The sequence below is a fragment of the Drosophila hydei genome, unplaced genomic scaffold, assembly GCF_003285905.1.
Source record: "Drosophila hydei strain 15085-1641.00,03,60 unplaced genomic scaffold, DhydRS2 tig00000063-arrow-pilon, whole genome shotgun sequence".
Classification (NCBI taxonomy): Eukaryota; Metazoa; Arthropoda; class Insecta; order Diptera; family Drosophilidae; genus Drosophila; species Drosophila hydei.
The window spans coordinates 2,133,831-2,152,121 of NW_022045657.1; the positions used below are offsets into that span (position 1 = coordinate 2,133,831).

At 43.1% G+C, this 18,291-nt stretch overlaps 5 protein-coding genes across 8 annotated transcripts; 3 read left to right on the forward strand and 2 right to left on the reverse strand.

The window, feature by feature from the left end:
* Positions 1-1,817: 1,817 nt before the first annotated feature.
* On the forward strand, positions 1,818-4,080 carry LOC111604846 (CDC42 small effector protein homolog). The gene is made up of 2 exons (XM_023323078.2): positions 1,818-2,205; positions 3,387-4,080. Exons 1-2 carry the CDS (start codon positions 1,957-1,959, stop codon positions 3,393-3,395), a joined length of 258 nt encoding a protein of 85 aa, XP_023178846.1. The 5' UTR covers positions 1,818-1,956; the 3' UTR covers positions 3,396-4,080.
* Positions 4,081-4,913: 833 nt separating this feature from the next.
* On the reverse strand, positions 4,914-7,467 carry LOC111604820 (another transcription unit protein). Its single transcript, XM_023323042.2, has 4 exons — positions 7,167-7,467; positions 7,041-7,110; positions 6,368-6,971; positions 4,914-6,297 (listed from the first exon to the last, which is right to left on the reverse strand). The coding sequence occupies exons 1-4, from the start codon at positions 7,195-7,197 to the stop codon at positions 5,008-5,010; spliced, it is 1,995 nt and encodes a 664-aa protein (XP_023178810.2). The 5' UTR covers positions 7,198-7,467; the 3' UTR covers positions 4,914-5,007.
* A 93-nt stretch (positions 7,468-7,560) lies between these two features.
* Positions 7,561-12,720, forward strand: LOC111604821 (regulator of gene activity). 3 transcript variants are annotated; one of them, XM_023323044.2, is made up of 8 exons: positions 7,561-8,620; positions 10,163-10,298; positions 10,368-10,564; positions 10,636-10,870; positions 11,323-11,877; positions 11,951-12,155; positions 12,231-12,395; positions 12,467-12,720. In XM_023323044.2, the coding sequence occupies exons 2-8, from the start codon at positions 10,166-10,168 to the stop codon at positions 12,684-12,686; spliced, it is 1,710 nt and encodes a 569-aa protein (XP_023178812.1). In that variant the 5' UTR covers positions 7,561-8,620; positions 10,163-10,165; the 3' UTR covers positions 12,687-12,720. The 3 variants fall into 3 exon arrangements, with proteins under 3 accessions (XP_023178812.1, XP_023178811.1, XP_023178813.1); XM_023323043.2 differs by having other exon boundaries at positions 7,562-8,620; positions 10,636-10,888; XM_023323045.2 differs by lacking the exons at positions 7,561-8,620; positions 10,163-10,298; positions 10,368-10,564; positions 10,636-10,870 and adding an exon at positions 11,215-11,257.
* A 194-nt stretch (positions 12,721-12,914) lies between these two features.
* Positions 12,915-16,449, forward strand: LOC111604947 (putative leucine-rich repeat-containing protein DDB_G0290503). 2 transcript variants are annotated; one of them, XM_030222971.1, is made up of 4 exons: positions 12,915-13,307; positions 13,387-13,603; positions 13,634-15,261; positions 15,312-16,449. In XM_030222971.1, exons 1-4 carry the CDS (start codon positions 13,191-13,193, stop codon positions 16,314-16,316), a joined length of 2,967 nt encoding a protein of 988 aa, XP_030078831.1. In that variant the 5' UTR covers positions 12,915-13,190; the 3' UTR covers positions 16,317-16,449. The 2 variants fall into 2 exon arrangements, with proteins under 2 accessions (XP_030078831.1, XP_023178986.2); XM_023323218.2 differs by having other exon boundaries at positions 13,387-15,261.
* A 7-nt stretch (positions 16,450-16,456) lies between these two features.
* On the reverse strand, positions 16,457-18,231 carry LOC111604948 (O-phosphoseryl-tRNA(Sec) selenium transferase). Its single transcript, XM_023323219.2, has 4 exons — positions 18,045-18,231; positions 17,854-17,983; positions 16,754-17,785; positions 16,457-16,701 (listed from the first exon to the last, which is right to left on the reverse strand). The coding sequence occupies exons 1-4, from the start codon at positions 18,156-18,158 to the stop codon at positions 16,562-16,564; spliced, it is 1,416 nt and encodes a 471-aa protein (XP_023178987.2). The 5' UTR covers positions 18,159-18,231; the 3' UTR covers positions 16,457-16,561.
* Between the last annotated feature and the right edge of the window lie 60 nt (positions 18,232-18,291).

Genomic DNA, 18,291 nt, shown 5'->3' on the forward strand with positions numbered 1-18,291 from the left:
GGACAGCCAAATTCGAACAACCTCGCCTCGTTTTTGCCGGCTTATGTCTGATCTGATGATGTCAGCGTGTACGCAATTAACATACAAAAATACAAAAGTATAAACATTTGCAAGTTAGCAGAAACACGGTCATTGGAAATTCATTTGTTTATGATATTATTGCAAAGTAATTTGCATGCTGTTTTTCTCTCTTAACAAAACTCTTGTCTATTTATCTAATGCCTGCTCTCTCGCGCACGTTTAGTGCATAAGTGCGTGCGTTTTATTGATAATTAACAGTGTCTGAGCTTTCGTTTTCAGCTCGATAAAAGTAGCGACTCGATTTCCAGCACATTAATTACGCCGGCTGACGTGGAAAACAAAAGCGACTGAGCATGAACTAGTACTCATGCAGGCCATAGTGCATGTGCGTGTGTGTGTATATATATACATATATATATATATATGTGTGTGTGTGTGTGTGTGTAATAGTGTGTGTGTGTGTGTGTGTGTGTGTGTTTACGTTTATCTTTATCTCTTTTGCATCTCTTACTTTAATAACCTTTTGACACACAAAAATTGAAACGCTTTAGCGGCTTCAGTTCCTATAGATGTCTCGCTAGCGCTCTTTCTTACTCTCCCTCTCTCTCTCTCTCGCCATCTTCTACTACTATTGTTACGTGCACTTGTTGTGACACGCGCTACGATTTTAAAGATAGCGGTTAGTACATGTGTGTGCAATGGCCCACACACTATTAAAACGAATTCAACTCCAACACTATCTCTAGCTCCATCTCCAACTCCAGCTCCAGCTCGTCAACCGTCTCCGTCTACCACTTTCATTTCGTTTTCACTGCGCATTAACGACGCTCGAGCAGCTTTAATTGCTTAAGAAAATGGCAGAAGCAAACGAAACACAAAACACCGGCTGAAAATAACAGAAACAAAAAAGAGCAACAACAGCTAAGACTGCACGACACACGTTATGTTTTTTGTAAAGAAAGCACAAGTTTGTTGCGCAGGAAATTGCGTGGAAAATTGACCACTTCAGCCAGGCCATAGTGTTTGATAGTCAGTTTGTCATTCCATCAAACAGTTATATTGAAAGCTGAGCGTTGATGAAAGAACGAGTTCCTTTAGCAATGAACCTTGAACTAGTATTGTTAAGCTGCTAAGGGTCTAGCATAATTACAGAAAATACTCAATTAAATATAATATATGTTATTTGGCATTAAATATTTCAGTGCAAGTCTGTCCTTGGGTGTGAATCACACGGCTCTGTTCGTATTTATTGATTCAGCTGAATTGTGAAAGAACAGCAAAGCAAAACCGCGAAATGATATTAATAAGCGAGTGATAAAAGCAAATGCAACTTGCCCAGTGCCAGTGCCGGAGTAGGTCTTCTCTGTTTTTTCTTTTCTTTTATTGTTATTATGTTGTTGTTTTTTCTTTTCTTCCATACTGTTCACAATCTTTTCTTTTGCCTACGCTTTATGTCTTTCTTTCGATTTTAATTACACAAAAGTGCCAATTAATTGTTGCTTTTATTTCAAGCCTCGGAGGCAAAGTCAGTCTCATTTGGAATTGTGTTCTACGTTTCTACAGGTTCGTCTCGTTTTGAAGGTGTTGTTGTGTGGATTGTCCGTGGCGAGGTGAAAAGATGGCCACAATTAGAGCGGATCGAGAACTTAATTTAAAGTACAGTGAATGCTCTATTAACGAACCAAATCTAATTTGAATTTATTTTAAATGAATGCGAATCTAACCTGTATCTTCGCCAGATCTTAAATTCAGTTTTCACTGTATAACTAATCGTATTCGTATTTTTTATTTTCCAGGCAAGCGCGTGTTCCACGCCAACGCAAAGACTTCAACCTGGCCGGAAGCGGAAGTGTCAAACCCAACGGCAACAACAACAACAACAACAACAACCTTTATAAGACTGAAAAGCGGCCGTCCAGCAAGACAGCACAAAAAATGGCATCGACTGGCGAAATTTGGCTGCAATGGTTCTCATGCTGCTTCCAGCAGCAGCGCTCACCCTCTCGACGACCGCACCAACGCCTGCGCATCGATCGCTCAATGATCGGTAATCCCACAAATTTCGTGCACACCGGACACATTGGATCCGCCGATGTGGAGCTGTCCGCCAATCGGTTAAACGCGATCTCAACTCAAATGCAGAGCAAGGGCGGCTACGAGACAAACTCAATACATTCGCTGCACGTAAGTTATTGGTACAGTGAACGAAATAATCAGGGCAGAAGGTAGCGGGGTGGAGTACAGACAGAGATCTGTTTGGATCGATTGACTCATCCACTTGGTTGCTGCCATTGTTGGGCATATTTAATGTGCGAATCACGATGATTGCAATTCGAAACGTTAACATTTAGCACCGACGTAAGGTGACAACCATTGGCTGGTGGTTACGGTGGTTTGTGTTTTTTTTTTTTTGTCAGCTCAAGGTGTAGGCAACTGACAGCAGAGTATTCAATTTTCTTCAGTTTTAGTTAAATATATTTAGGTAAAATCTAACAGGATAAATCTGAGAAATTTTAGGAAAATTATTTTATTTTTTACATTGTTATTGGGAACGGTTCAAACCCCCCCGTCAAGGATCAAAGACAATTATTATTATTCGTTCATTAAAAAAGCTTAGCTCCAATTTGGTAATAATATATGCAGTATGAGCCGGTTGCTTGCAGCCGATTGCTTTTACCCGTTTGTAGCCGGTGGCCCATAAGCCCCACGTCATCGGATTGCCTGTATTAACTCTCTATCAAAATTAAGCTAAAAGACATGTTAGAAACAGTAAATAAACAAAGTTCTTAACTGTTTTTTGCCCGATAAGCACGCGTTGAGTTGTTAAACTTGATAAACAATTGGATTGCCTTGTCAAAAAGACAGGCAGACAGACAAAACTTAAGAGTTCAATGCTCTCTCAGAGACAAACATCAGGTGTTGCTGCTTGTCTGTGTGTGTATTTAAGATCCACACCCAAGTTTAGTGAAAAATGTTCAATTAAGTTTTGTGGTATTAGTCGCATTTGTCTACATACGTTCATGTCATGCAGCCATTTGCTGATAAGATCTCTGCCTGCTGCACCAGCAGGCCAGGTTCGCTCATGTCGCAGCTCTCTTTTATTTTTAAGTATTAAACAATATCAAGTGCCCAGCCCCGGTTCTGGCGCTGGCCACGCTCTAGTACATCACTTAAACTACAGACAACAACAACAGCAATGATTAAATGTACAGTAAAAGCTCTCGGTAGTGAACAGCGAGGGCGAATTTTTTTATTGGGCTAATTAAGGACTCAGCTTGAGTTGTTCATTGTCCAAATGTGTTCGTTGTATCAAGCCTTCACTGTTATTCATATATTATAATATTCTTTACTCTTTCGCTTTGCAGGCCTGCTGATGGAAATCCCCCACAACCAATGGCTATTAAAAGCATTTTGTGCAATTTTCTTCGAAACAACAACCAATGAGAAGGAGGCGAAGAAGAAGAGAAACTTTATAATAAAAACAACAACTTTGTATTTAAATAATTCTTTGTTAAACGCGAGCTTGTTATCATGGTGACTGTTAGCGATGGTGACTAATAGAGGAGAACACGGAGGAACCAGCTGGGCGGTTGCTGACAACAGAAATAGGTTCCACACATCAAGAACAACAGAGGAACAACAACAATAAGAACCATGAGGAATATGAGAACTGACAATGGACTCCATATGTACCAGCTACTATTTATATAAAGATCATGCGTATTAGCTATAAGTCGGTACTCTAACCCCTGTATAAACCGAGAACTGATATATATAAGAACTTTGTAAGCTCTTTTGTGAGTATTATATAGATGAAAAATCACAAAAGTTGCAAAAACCAGTTCAAAGTCAGTCCAAGGTTTTTTTTTCGGTAATACATATTGTACTTAATGCCAAAACCAGATCAGTTAAGATCATTGTGCAGTTTTTTTTCCTATAGAGCATGCGACATGCAAGCAAAATATGAATAATTGTAAAATCATTTTTCCATTGTAAAACCCAGAGAACACAACTGCCTTATTTCGAATTGCGTAATGCCACATTGATCGAGATGATATATATATATATAAATATATATATACATGTATATATTTATATATAGGTATATGTATAATTAATAGCTATCATAAATAATAGTATATATCAACTGTTGTGCTCGTTGACTAAGCAAAAAGCAATTTTACAAAGCTGATTTAGCATTTATATAATGTTCAAAACTTTACAAAAAAATAATATAATATTAAATTGTCGCACAATCAATTTTTCCAAAAAAGAAGAAAAAATGTATAATTTATGATATTTATAAAACTCGAATATTTGTTAACAAAGCAGAAGAAATAATATTGTAACTACTTTTTTAGAGTTATATTTATACAAGGATATTTATAAACCGATTTAACCAATGCAGAGTATAGTATAGAACGTGTACCTATATAGAAAGGAACCCCCTCAAAACATTCAGTAAAAATCCACTGCAGTTGTAGATGTATATTATAAAACTAAGTTAAAACAAAAAGAAACAGATATAACAAACATAAAATTGTGTATTTTTGGTTGAAAACGTCGCCTGTTGAACGCGGCATAGACTAATTGTATAAAAAACAGGATATTTAAGCAATAATTTATGGAAAAATATATTTAAAGAAAAGAACTAAAATATGGCATTGCGTTTTAATTCTTACAATTATGTATAGAATTTAACGAAATATCGCTCGATAAATATCTACTATCCAGAAGTTAAACTGAAGCTTTTGGAGAGTAAGCAACAGAAGGTTTTCATAATAATATATGATATAATGCTGCTGAGCAAGCTCTTCTGAAAAGAGTCAGCTTGGGATGATATCATCGACAAGCAATGGAGTGAAAATAATAATTTTTAAAGACAATTCCCTTTTATTTTCCTTAACTTAGTGGAAACAGATATTAACTAGTGTTTAGGGCATCCATTATATTTATTCATATTGTGGAATTTAATTCATTCATAAGCTAATCATCATTGTCACTGCCGCTGCCGCTGCCACTGCCACTGCCGGAGCCGGAGCCGCTGCCGCTGCCTGACTTACGACTTTCGTTGTCGCTGCCACTACCGCTGCCGCTGTTGGCGTCTGCACCGCCGTCGTTGCTTTTGCCGCTGCCGACGTCGGATTCGCTGTCGGAATCGCGCAGTGCTTTGCTGGCTTTGGCCTTGTTTACTTTCTTGCTGCGTCGAGCCTCAAAATCGGAGCCTTCGTCCTCATCCGAGGAGTAAATGGTAGAGGCCTTTGGCTCCGCCTGACCACCGCTACCGCTGCCGCCTTTTTTGTAGCGATTTTTGATGGCGCTTAGACTGATTGCATTCTCATCATCGCTACCATCGTCATGCTGATAGGAGGAGTTGCCGCCGCCCCCGATGAGCGGTTCGCCAGCGCCAGCCTTTTTCTTTTTAGGTTGCACCTTGTGTTGGGTGCGCATGGCCAAGCGCAGTTTGGCCTCCTCCTCCTTCAGTTGCGAATAGCGATCTGTGGTAGGGTCTTTGCCCACTTGTGTGAGTATCTTAATACCGCTCGTCTTTGTCGAACGATCCGCTAGCGACATGGTTATCTTCTTGTGTGTGAATGACTCCGTTGAATGCGGCCGGAAGGTTAACTTGGTCCGGAACACAGACTGACCCTGCAGACCTGTGCCTTGACGTATGAACAAATGATTGTGGTCGCCCACCAGCGGTTGACGATACGCATCGAAAATTTCGTTACCCAGATGTAGGCTCATGCTGCCATCGGACCAGCGCACAAAACGCGCATTCGATTCACGCACCATTTCGCCCTTGTTGTTCATAAACTCGCGCCAGCGGATAGTGTTGCTCACTTTTAGCTTGATACGCTGTCGGCCCTCCTCGTCCATGGTTTCCTCCTCGTCGATTTCGTCCTCGTACGTTTCCGGATCAAACGGATGTGTGACCACGGACAAAAAATTGGGCAGCTTAATGAAATGCTGCTCCTTGCCCAGATCGGCTGATATGCGGGGTATTTCCACATCAATGCGCGTCTCCGGCAACGGTTCTGGCTCGTCCTCCTTGGGTACAGTCAGGCGCGGTTCTGCATCGCGAGAGCGCGAACGAGAGCGACTACGGGACCGGCTTACGGAGGCACTGCGTGAACGCGACTTGCTCATACTGCGGCTGCGTGAGCGAGCCAAGCTGCCTGTCGGAGATTTGCGCGCAGCACCCGCCGCCTCCTCGTCGTCACTGATGTCATCCGCGTCACCAAAGATGTCCGACGCGGCAGGCGCTGTCTTTGACTGTGCGAAGTCAAAATGTAATTAAATACAGTTAGTTTACTTATAGATTGGAGAATTTGCATTGACCTACCGGCTCCTCCTCATCGCTATCGGAGTCAATAAGGCGCGCCTTCTTTGCTTTCGAGGGCGTTGCGTTGTCGCTATCACGCTTTTCGTTATCTGAATTGCTTTGACGACGCGGCTTCTTCTTGGAGATGCCAATGTCACTGCCCGAACCGGAAGCGGAACCGCTTCGGCTCCGTGATGTGCGACCCGATTGTGGTGTGTCCGACTTGGTATGGGAGCGTGAACGAGAGCGAGATCGGGTTTTGGATCTAGAAGTGCGACTGCCACTGCGACTGCGGCTCTTGCTCTTTGAATTGGCTCGCTGGTCATCAATTTGCAGATTGGGCGAATTAGAACGGGACTCCTCGTTACCACTATTCTTGCTATGGGGCGTGCCGCTGCGGGAGTGTGAATGGGAACGGGAACGTTTGCTGTGAGGTGAACCGGAGTGCTGGCTATGTGGAGAGCCAGGGTGTCGACTGTGAACCGAACCAGAGCGCGATCTTCTACTGGCCGCAGAGACTGATCGTACGCTATGAGGCGAACCGGAACCGGAGCGTGACTGCGAGGATCTGGACCCAGAACGTGAACGTTCGCTTCCGCTGCCCGACTTATGACTATGAGGCGAACTAAAGGGTAATATGCCATTAATAATATCATTTTGACAGGGTAAATACAATTTAACAATAAAAACCTACCGTGGTGCGCTGCCTTGCGGTGTGACGCTGCGGCTGCGACTTCCACTGCGACTGGAATCCGATCCAGAACCTTTAAAAGGTATTTAAGTATATATGGACCAACAAAATATATAATAGAACACTTACCGCTCTCATCATCTGAATTGGGACCACTCATGTTTTAGAATAATTTCTTGCAAACGAATAACACACAAAGCCAAAAATGCAAATAACAATATTGGTGGCTCAAACACGTGCAGACAAGCTTCACGTTCAATAAACACATATGCTTTATAAAATAAGCTTATATAAATCAAATAAAAGGCAACGCTTATTTTAAGTAAAATATTTAGTTGTGTACTATAAGCAAATTGTTATATTTTTTTTAAATGCCGTATTTGTTGACAAGTCCTCGTGTATTGCAGTCCTAAGACATTCCTTGCAACTCTGTTTCTGCTGCTATGAACGCCACTATCGATAACAATGCTGCATCGATAACCATCATCCATCTCAGTCTTTTGTGTATTTGTATTCGTATGTGACGAGCCACAAAAGTTTTTTGCGGAACGTATTTTGTGTACAATTTAAGCGTTTTTCGAGCGCTCAAAAGTTGTTTATATTATTGCATATATTATAAATAGGCATTTGTCTATTTTGAATAAAAGTTCGTTGCTTTGTACGCGGCGTAAAAGGTGCGCAAATCGCAAAGCGAATTTACCCCAAATTCGCGTTCGGGTGAAATTTCAATGAACTGAGAAAACAAAGACAGAGACATACACACACACACATTCAGTGGAAGCAGTGAAGGAAGAAGAAGCAGTGGCAACAGCGCAATAGCAAGCAATTATTTACTTACAAATAAAACCAACATAATATATATATAAACCAAGGCAAATCTACACAAAAAAGGCCCAACTCAACAAAACAACATTGAAAGGAGAAAAATATTAATGGACGATTCGCAGTGGGCACCACTGCAGCAGTTAAAAATTCTGTAGTCGCCGCTTTGCGTTGCTTGGCAAGGGGGGAAAGCATATAAAAAACCTTCGGTACTCCTGCTCTCGGGCAGGCACGACGAAGTAAAGTACACCAATACACAGTTACCAATACGCAGCGTGAGTGTATATATATATATGCAATATATTTAGGGACGATACGGCGCGGAAAAATACCAACTAACCTCTCTCCGCACGTTGCGGCTACACTTTGCGCATCATCTTCATCCTCGTGTGGGTGATTGTGTGTATGTGAGTGTATATCCTGCTTGCCAGTGTGCCTTTGTGTATGCGCGACGAGTGCCATTTATAAGTAACAGTAAAGCAAAGTGAATTGAGTGATCAAAGCTTAACATTTTCAAGTTCACAAATTTAAGAGTCAGTTGGTGCAGCAGCTGACAGAACGCCACAGCAATCCACGAAGACGGCGACGCAACCGTCGGCAGCAACAACACCAACGTCCCAGTCGCTTTGGAATGTTAAATGCGGTGAGAACGAACCATTCAGTGTATGTTGTTGTTGGTAACAGCAGTAGTCGGAAAACATTAGCAGTAACAGTGGCAGAAGAGGAAGAAGCAGCAGCATTATCATCCAACGTTCATTTAGGTAAGTGCGGTGTAAAAGCCTACAACTTTCCGCCTTCACAATTCAAATAGTTGTTGCTAAAGTTTGCTTTTCAAGGCTATCCCTAAACACTAATTGGCTAAAGTTGAACTCGAAGCATTTTGTTGTAAATGAAAACAGTGTTGCAAATCGTAAATTGGTCAGCTGATGAAGTTACACACATAGCGATCGAACGAATAAATGAACCTACGATCAGCATCGGGGAAACGACACTTTAATGTAATTGGCAAATGAATCTGTCAAGTTAAAGCAAATAAATCGAGGAGCAAGAGCGCACAAAAGGTGCTCAAAATACAAAAGGAACATGGGTACAGACAAGTGCAGGCAGAGCTAATTGCAGATCAGCAACACTTATACAAGTAGCATCTTTTATTGTGTGCTCACACACACGCACGCATCAAGAAGTTAACCATATATATACAAACAGGCACACACTCACACACATACACGCAGACGCAGTCACATATTGATCTTCTGTTTCATTTCGTATCCTTTTTCATTTACCTTTCGGGCGTTCTTTTGTGTGCTATTTTAAGTAGAGCGGCTTGTACGGCTTGTCTGACTGATTTGAAGATCAATTTGTGCATGTGTACTTTTTCTGTTAGCTGTGTCCATTCATTTTTGAGGCTTTCTTACAGCTGATGTTCGTGCGGCCATTTAATCTAAATTAGTGCTGCAAAGTGAACGGCACTTTGTTTACCTGTGTTGTATTCGGTTTCACTATTATCGCCTCCTTATTTGTAGCTGTTACATGTTGATTCCGTCTGATGATAGTTGTTGTCTCTGAGACCACAGTTACGTAAAATTTCAAGCGACCTTGGCTTTATCGAATCCGCAAATTAATAAAAATCCGCCCCCAACAACCAACAAAAAATACAAGGCAGAGACAGTCAAACCCAGAGCCAGACAGCGAAACCGAACAATCCGCCATTTGTCTTGTTTATATTTATTTATAAGCATATGTTTGTGTTATTTTCAACGCGCAACAACAATTATCTGCACTCAGAATTTTGTTATCAATTGTGCGGGATTTGGGTTCTGTTTTCTCTCCTTGAATCTAACTGAGTCAGCGTCACGTACCTCTTATTCGTATGCCTACATATGTATTCGACGACTCTCACTCTCTCTGACTCTCAGCTGCAGCAACTTTTGTGATAAACAACAGCCGGCCTTGCATGATTTGTTGATGTTGTTGTTGGCCAATTGGTTGATATGTATATCAATTTTTGTGCGCGCCAAAAACACGTCACGACTGCATCACGATGATGTACGATGACGATCAAGTGTATTTATCATTGGGGCTAGCTTTGTTATCGATAACAGATTTCAAACTCCTAATCAACAGCAATTAGCGGGCAACATAAATACGCCATTCGAATACATGACTAGCTCTGTTATCGACAACGTAATATCAGTTGTTAATCAAACGCAATTAGCGGTCATCATAAATACGCAATTCACTGTTTTTAAGGCATCTATTAATATAAATACTAATTCACATTGTATGTTTTTTGTCTTTTCCAGATTATGGCGAATTTAAATTTTCAACAACCTCCGAGAAGCATAGCAAACGCGGCTTTAACGGGCCGCACAACTGGCGGCTTTGGTGGTAGCTCTATGTCTGGCCATGTAACACCCACGTCCGGCATGTTCCAAACCGGTAAGTGGCAACTTGGTTTGTAAATTGTCTCCCATTTTCTCAATATTAATATTTTTTATTTTTGCTTAGATTTCGGCACCTCTTATCCTGGCGCTGCGAATTACGGTCAACAAACGCAACAGCCGCCACAGCTATCGCCGAATCGCAATGTGCAGTTATCGGTTGGTGGTCCTGCGTTATCGAGTGGCAATCGCAATGCGAATCTATTCGGCCAACGGCCGTTTGTGGAACGTCGTGCCATGCAGGGGTTGGGCAGCGGGCCCATGGTAAGTAATGATAACGATGACAATGAAGATGATGATAATTTGAATTGTACAATTATATTTTTACGTTACAGTCGAACATGGGAAACTTTATGCAATCCGCTCGCGGTGGCTATGGCACAGGTGGTGGCGGCGGGGGAGGCCCTTTAAATAATTTTCATGTATTCGGTGGTGGCAATGGGGCGGACGCATCAACGCCAGCGCTGCTCGATCCCACAGAGTTCCCTTCACTCACGAATGCGCGCGGCCAGAACGATCAGACACTGCCCCAATCGAATACCCTCCAGCCGCCGGGCAGCAAACCCTACGGTAATTTCTTTACCTCTTGTGAGTTCAAAACAAAAATAAACTTTTTTTTAAATTAATTTCTGTTACTTTAATAATTTTAATTGGTTGCGGTTCGCTCTACTTATATATATATATATATATATATATATATATATATATATATTCATATATTAACATACTTCATTTAAGGGTAGTTTGTTTTTTCTCACATGTTCTAATTATAATTTGTAACTTTCTATCATTTTTAATTTGTATAAATCCGCCTTCTTTCATACAAAATTTATCTCAAAGTTTTAGTCAGTTTTATCGAATCATTATGCCAATCTTTACTTGCTTTTTATTTACTCATTGCTTAGTGGTGTTGGAGTTAATAAAGTAAAATGAAGGTTTCCCTGTACACTGAAACAGGTTGTTTCTTAAATGAGTTTATATACCCCAACAAATTAACTGATGGGATTTGGAATTACTTTTAGTTGGCATGGTGAAGCAGCCGACGTCAGAGCAATCGGAGTTTACGATGTCGAACGAGGACTTTCCTGCGTTACCGGGTACCCAAAACTCGGATGGCACAACGAATGCGTTGGGCAACAGCAGCGGCGTTGGCAGTGCTGCTGGCGGCGGCAGCGGAGGAGGAAGCGGAAGCGTTGTCACAGAAAATAATCTGGATGGCACGGAAAAGGCAATGAATTCAATTGTGGTCAGCGGCGGCGGTTCGGGCAGCTCCGGTGCCGTGGGTGTTGGCGGTAATGGTCATGGAGCCGTTGGCAGTGGTATTGGCGGCGTTGTTGTTGGCGGCGGCGGCAGCAACAGCAGCGGGTCGAGCGGTGTGGTAAACGCGACACATGTAGGATTAGTTGGCGGTTCAGGAGGAGGCGTTGGTGTCAATAGTGTTACCGGCAACAATGTTATGATGGGTGTTGGCGGTGGGCTCGGTAGCGGCACGAGCAGTGGAGCAAGCGGCGAGCACATGAACGATAATTCCAGCAATGATAAACTTGTGAAGAGCGGCGTACAAACATCGCCAGATGGTAAGCACAAAAAAGGAAGGGATCTCGGTAGCGCAGCATTTTCTAATCACATTTCTTTAATTATTTAATATAGGCAAGGTCACAAACATACCAGCGAGCATGGTGAACAATCAGTTTGGCATGGTAGGTCTGCTGACGTTCATCCGAGCAGCCGAAACTGATCCCAATCTTGTGACGCTGTCGCTGGGCACGGATCTAACGGGTCTGGGCTTAAATCTTAATTCACAGGAGAGTTTGCATCCAACATTCGCTGGACCGTTCGTGGAACAGCCCTGCAGGTGTGTGACTGGCTCAATTGAATTAAAATTAGAAACAATTTCTAACAAACTTTTATGCCGTCCTTTATATAACAGAGCACAAGACGTTGAGTACAGCGTACCACCCGAATATCTGATTAATTTTGCGATTAGAGATAAGCTCACTGCGCCGGTACTGAAAAAGCTGCAAGAGGATCTGCTTTTTTTCCTGTTCTACACGAATATCGGTGATCTAATGCAATTAATGGCAGCTGCTGAATTGTAAGTTCCGTTAGATCTCAATTTTCATTTAACTGTAATGCAATTTTATGTTTTTTTGTCTATATACTTAGGCATAGTCGCGAATGGCGGTATCATGTAGAGGAAAAAATTTGGATAACTCGAATTCCCGGCATTAATCAATATGAAAAAAATGGTACAAAAGAGCGTGGCACCTTCTATTACTTTGATGCGCAAAGTTGGAAACGTTTGTCCAAGGTTTTCCATATAGATGCCGAGAAATTAGATAAATGTCCCAATATAAGTGCGTTTATGAATGGACAGTCTGTATAATATTAATAAAACTGAAAAAATTTGAAAAAAAAGCAAAACAAATTGATGACGGCGTTTCTTCATTAATTATCTTTTTGAATTTAACGGATATTGATTAGGGAATGATATTTGATGTTAGCAGCATTCATTTCATCGATGAGCGGAAGGCGTACATTTTGTATTATCGGCATACCGCCACAAATAGCAAGGCAGCTGTACAGCTACAGTGCTTGTGGTATGCTGGTCAAGCGAAATAAGTATATATTATATCAAAATATCGACGCATTTCGGCATGTTCAACTTAATATAGTTAAAATAAAAGCAAAAACTTGGATTATTATAGACGTATTCAATTGTAATGTGGAACTTCAAAGCAACAGTTGTGAGCAGCTTAAATATTTCTTAACTAGCTGAGGTGTTGAGCTGCATACCTAACTTACAGTGTACAACAAAAATAGAAAGAAGAAACAGCGGCTGCGCCATTAGGTCAAATTCAAATTTAAATTTATTGCGAACGGACGCAAAATGAACACACCCGGCGTCAGTTTGTTTCAAGGCGCTGATACCCTCAAGGTAAATTCAACACTGGATCGTCAGGAAGAGGAGGAAGCGCTACAGGATCAAAAACGACGAGAGGCAGAGGTATGTGGTGACAATTGAGGCGACGCCTTGATAATATTAAATTTCGAAATTGGTTTTATTGCATACATACCTGATTCAGCTGGGGAATTTATTGGAAAATGCATTCGACGACTTAGAAGACGACGACGAAGAGAATACTATAGATTCGACATCAAGCTTTCCCTCTAATTTGCTTCCCAATGGCCAGGGCTTACCACTGCCGCTGCTTCCAATGCAACAGACACAACAGCAGCAGCAAGCGGACTGTGTAAATTCTAACGAGATTCATGAGCTAAAGATGATGCTGGAGTCAAGGACACACGAGCTGAACAACATGAACCAAATTGCAAAGGAAGCTCATAATAAAATTGATGAGTGCCAAAAGCGTTTGTTTATAACGCAAGCAGAGCTTGAGCGTGCGCTTCGTGAGAAGCAACACACACACGAGCTGCTCGTAGATAGTAAGGAGAAGTGCTCGAATCTGGACAGCAATATTGAAAAACTGCGCTGCGAGAAGCGTACGCTAGAAACGGAGAACACTCAGCTAGTTGGCAAGCTGGAGACGGCACACACGCTGCTAGCAGATGTCCAGCGCAAATATGATATGGTAGAACGGGATCAGCACAGGCGAGAGGATCGTAATGCTGATATACGCATTAAGCAGTTGGAGGACCAGCAACGCGCCCAAATTGAGCTAATGCAGCAAAAGGTCAACCAGCTGAGTGATCAGCTGGACAAAAAGAAACAGGAGCTCGAGCAAATGCATGTGCGTTACAATGCGCTGCAGTCTAGCTATGAGTCTATGCTGTTAGACAAGGCCGACAAAATCAATGAGCTAAACTCGGCGCTCGATGTGGCACAGCGGCGCTGTCATCAGCTAGCTGCCAAGCCCAACTACGAGGCGGAGAACTCACGTCAGCAACAATGCATTGCGGATTTGCATGCACAGGTAGCTAGCATGGAGCAGACAATAGCGCAGCTAACGGAGCGTGTCAATGGCACTGCAGCGGAGCTGGATCTGATGGATACGCTCATACAACAGCATCAATCCGAAACAGATTCGCCAAATCGTTTGCCATCGCGTCTAGCAGGCAGCACGCCCCTGAATCCCACCGATCGCATGGGTCATATTAAGCAGGAATTGTATCGAGCGTTAGTCACCTTAAAGAACAAGCGTGAGGAGGTGCGCCGGTTGGAGAAACTGCTGGACGAGCGCACCAAAGAGTTGCGCACCCTCCGTGAGGAGGAGAACAAAACGCTGGTACAGCTGGCCAATCTGAAAGAGGACAAATCGCGTCTAGAGACGCGCATTAAAGGATTGCAGGAGCAACTGGATGAGCGTCAGCACAACAGTTCGCTTAATGTGTCCAAGCTGCAAGCAGAGTTGGATGTGTTGCTGGCCGAAAAGGATGCATTGCATCAGCAGACGATCGCGCAAGCCACCGAACAGCAACGACTTGACAAGCAGTTGAAGCAGGCAAAGTTGGATTTGGAGCACCTCAAGCTGGAGCATGAACAGCTCAAGCGTCAACATGATCAGCTAACGGATGACAATCGACAGCTGCGCACTCGGCCTACCGCAGATAATTTGCGTTTGGAGCTGGAGCGATATAAGATCTTATTAAATGATGCGCAGGGCGAGGTGAAGCGTTTAAAATCGGTCTACACGGATATTGCCAATGAAAAGGAGACACTCAACTTTCAACTGCGTAAGTTAAGTGAAACGGATAGCATCAAGGAACTGCAGGAGCACCGACAACAAATTGCCCAGCTGCAACGGAATATGGAGCTAGCAGAGTTGAAGGCGCAAGAACTAAGCAAAATACTGGACACAGCTAAGCTGCAGCACGAACGAGATCTCGAGACGCTGCGGGAGAAATGGGAGCGTGAGAAATACGAGGAGGTGATCAAAGCGGCGAAGAAGAGCTCCAGCAATTGCACCAAGTGCAGTGATCAGTTAGCCGACATTACAAAGGTACACTGAAATTCATGAACAAATTCCGTACTGATCACATTTCTTTACAGATTGAAATCCAATTGCTAAAGATGCAAAACATGAACTCCATGCAAGCCAAGGAACTGAACGAGCTGCGCAATGAGCTGGAGCAGTCCAAGGCGCTGCGAGCGGAATTGGAGACAAAGGTGCAGCAAATGGCGGAGCAGGAGAAGTTGTTAAGCGAACTTAAGGTTAAGGCGCAGCTCTATGAGGAACAGCTGCAGCAGGAGGCAGTCAAACTGGGCGAGCAGCTAAGTCCCAGTCAACAGATTGCAGCATGTTCAGCGGAAGCTAGTGGCGGATCTAACACTCCTCCAGAGCTCACGCAATCGCGCATTAAGCGCATAGAGCAGCGTGTACGGGACGAGATGGCCAAGCTATTTGCTACCGAGCTAAAGCGATTTACATTGCGCGTCCAGCAGGCAGAGGAGCGCAGCGTGTGCCTACAGCGCGAGTATCAATTGGTGTGCCGTGATCTTCAGCATCGCCAAACGGAGGTGGATTTGCTAAAGCAGACAATACTAGCTGAACGTGAGCAAATGCAGCAGCTGCTGGGGGAACAGGAGGAGAAGCAGAAGCAAATGTTGCACAAGTGCCGCAGTGAGCTGCAGACAAAGAATCAACGCATCTCAGATTTACTGCGCGAACTGGATGAACAACATGCGAGCATCGAATCCGAGCGTCGCTCCATGAAAGCTGTAATGAATGAATGGGATAAGCAAAAACAATCCATAGAGCAGGTTGAACAGCATTGGCGCGCCCAGGTGCAAACGTTGCGTGAGACCCACGAGGAGGCCATGCGCGCTGCACAGCAGCGCTATCAGAGCGCTAAACGCACCGCCCACAATTACAAGATCTATGCGGAAGACAAAGATGCGCACATGAAGCGTGAGTACGAGCGCATCAAGATCGAGTACCAGACCTCGCTTACCCAAATCGAAGCAACTATGCAGAAGCATCTCCAGCGCAAAAGCCGCGACCGCAACCAAAAGCGAAGCGCCAATGATAAAGAGAATGAGTCGAACAATCATTAAATATAATCCATATGTAATATATATGTTTAGATCAATTGTTTATTTTTAGATTCCTTAAGATACTTTTACAAACAAATGATTTTATATGCACTTTTTATAATAGAAGATATATAATGTAATGTAAACATTCCAAATCCCACGCAGGTTGTTTTATTATTTATAAATTCTTCCAGGAGAACGATACAAAACTTGTTTGTACGATCTAAAAAGTTAAGAATAATATTTACATAAGAACATTCTAATAGCTAATCAGATGTTTTATTAAACTGCATCCAGCATTTGTCCAAGATTGTGAAAAATGTATCTATTTCCGTTCGATGTAAGCCCAGAGCCGCAGCTACAGTTAAATAGGGCATCTCCAGCAACTCACGATGAGATCCAAAATCTGTAAAGAGAAACAAGAGTTAATATAACACAGCAATCATATGGACACGTACGTTTGAATTCAAAGCCATCAATGGATTTGGTCTGATTAACGTCTATGACTCGCACACCGGAAACGCCCCGTGCATGGAGCATGCCGCCCAGAAGGGTAATGTTATTCCCTGCTTCCTTGAGCTTCGCATTCAGTGTGTTTAATGTGAGTGCAAGTGATATGTGATTATTCTTGCATTCTGCCACGATTTCATTGTGATCCACGGCAAGTTGTTGCAGTCGCTGTTTGAGATATTCAAAGTTATGCTGACGCTTGCGTAGCAGTGCCTGATAGCCACTGCGACCCAATGAGAGCAGCGTCATGAATACATCCAATGTTTGGGAGCTGCTCGCTCGACCCGCGTAGCTGCTGGCCAGACGCTGTAAATACTGATCATCACTACTGGCCACAATCGCCCCGCCGACAGGTACCAAAAGATTTTTGTCTGTACTCTGGACAAAGTAATCGATGCGACCAACGCGCTGTGCTCGCTCCAGCTGAGCAGTAATTGCCTGACACTGCAGTCCATAGGCATTGTTCACCAGATGCGGCACAGACTCCCTTTTGGCCAGCTTTGCTAGCTCCACAATGCTGTCGCAGTTGCGCGGTGCAAAACAGCTAGTTGTGCTGTACACGCAGAGTATGTTATCGGCGCCCAGTTCTTGGATGCACTTCTCAAACTGTTGGCAATCGGTGACCAACGCCTGCTCCTCTTTTAGTATTAAGAGGGGTATTACAATGGGTTCAAGACCGGCGGCTGTGATTGCTTTAAAGCAAGACTTCTGATCGATGCGCGACCACAGAACATATTTCGCACTTGATCGACGCTTGCGAAGCGCTTGTAGGCACAAAGTCAGTGTCATGCCAGTGGCCAACGGAACCAGGAAGCAACCGGTGCAGCTTTTCAGACCTAGCGTGTGTAAGAGATCTAAAAGCAGAGCGTTCGTCAAACTGGCCAACAGTGTGGAGCCGGCAGCTTTGGGCTGTGCTTCTAGCAAATCGCCCGAACGGCCCATACCATGACCGAAGTTATAATGCCTCCGTGCCACAAGTTCTAACGGATTAAAATTCCGATTAACATTTACGATATACATATATTGAATATATACAGCATTCCCTTACTGCACGCAATACGCGCCTCGCGTTCACCCAGGCCCACATTGTGTGCGAAATTGTTGCTGTCTAGTGCGGCCAGCTGATGCACCAGCTCTTCAATCTCTTCATCCCGCCACCCATGCTCCGGCAATTTACGCTGCAATTAAAACAATCTCTTATCTATGTTTAGTCTCATTTTATTATCGCTATTTTACTACCTTTTCCAGCAGTTCCTTAATTTGTCGCTGCCTGCCTCGTTGCGCTGCTAATCCCAACTGCAAATAGTTACGGGGCACTAGCTTGTGCGGTATATTGATGCTATCGAAATTCATTGTGCTGGGCGCCAAATGTTAACAACTTATGATACATATAACACTGAACAGTATATATCTGAGTATCGTATTGTATGTGTCATTCCATTATTATCGTTACCGATATCTTATCGATATATTTAATTTCAGTGTT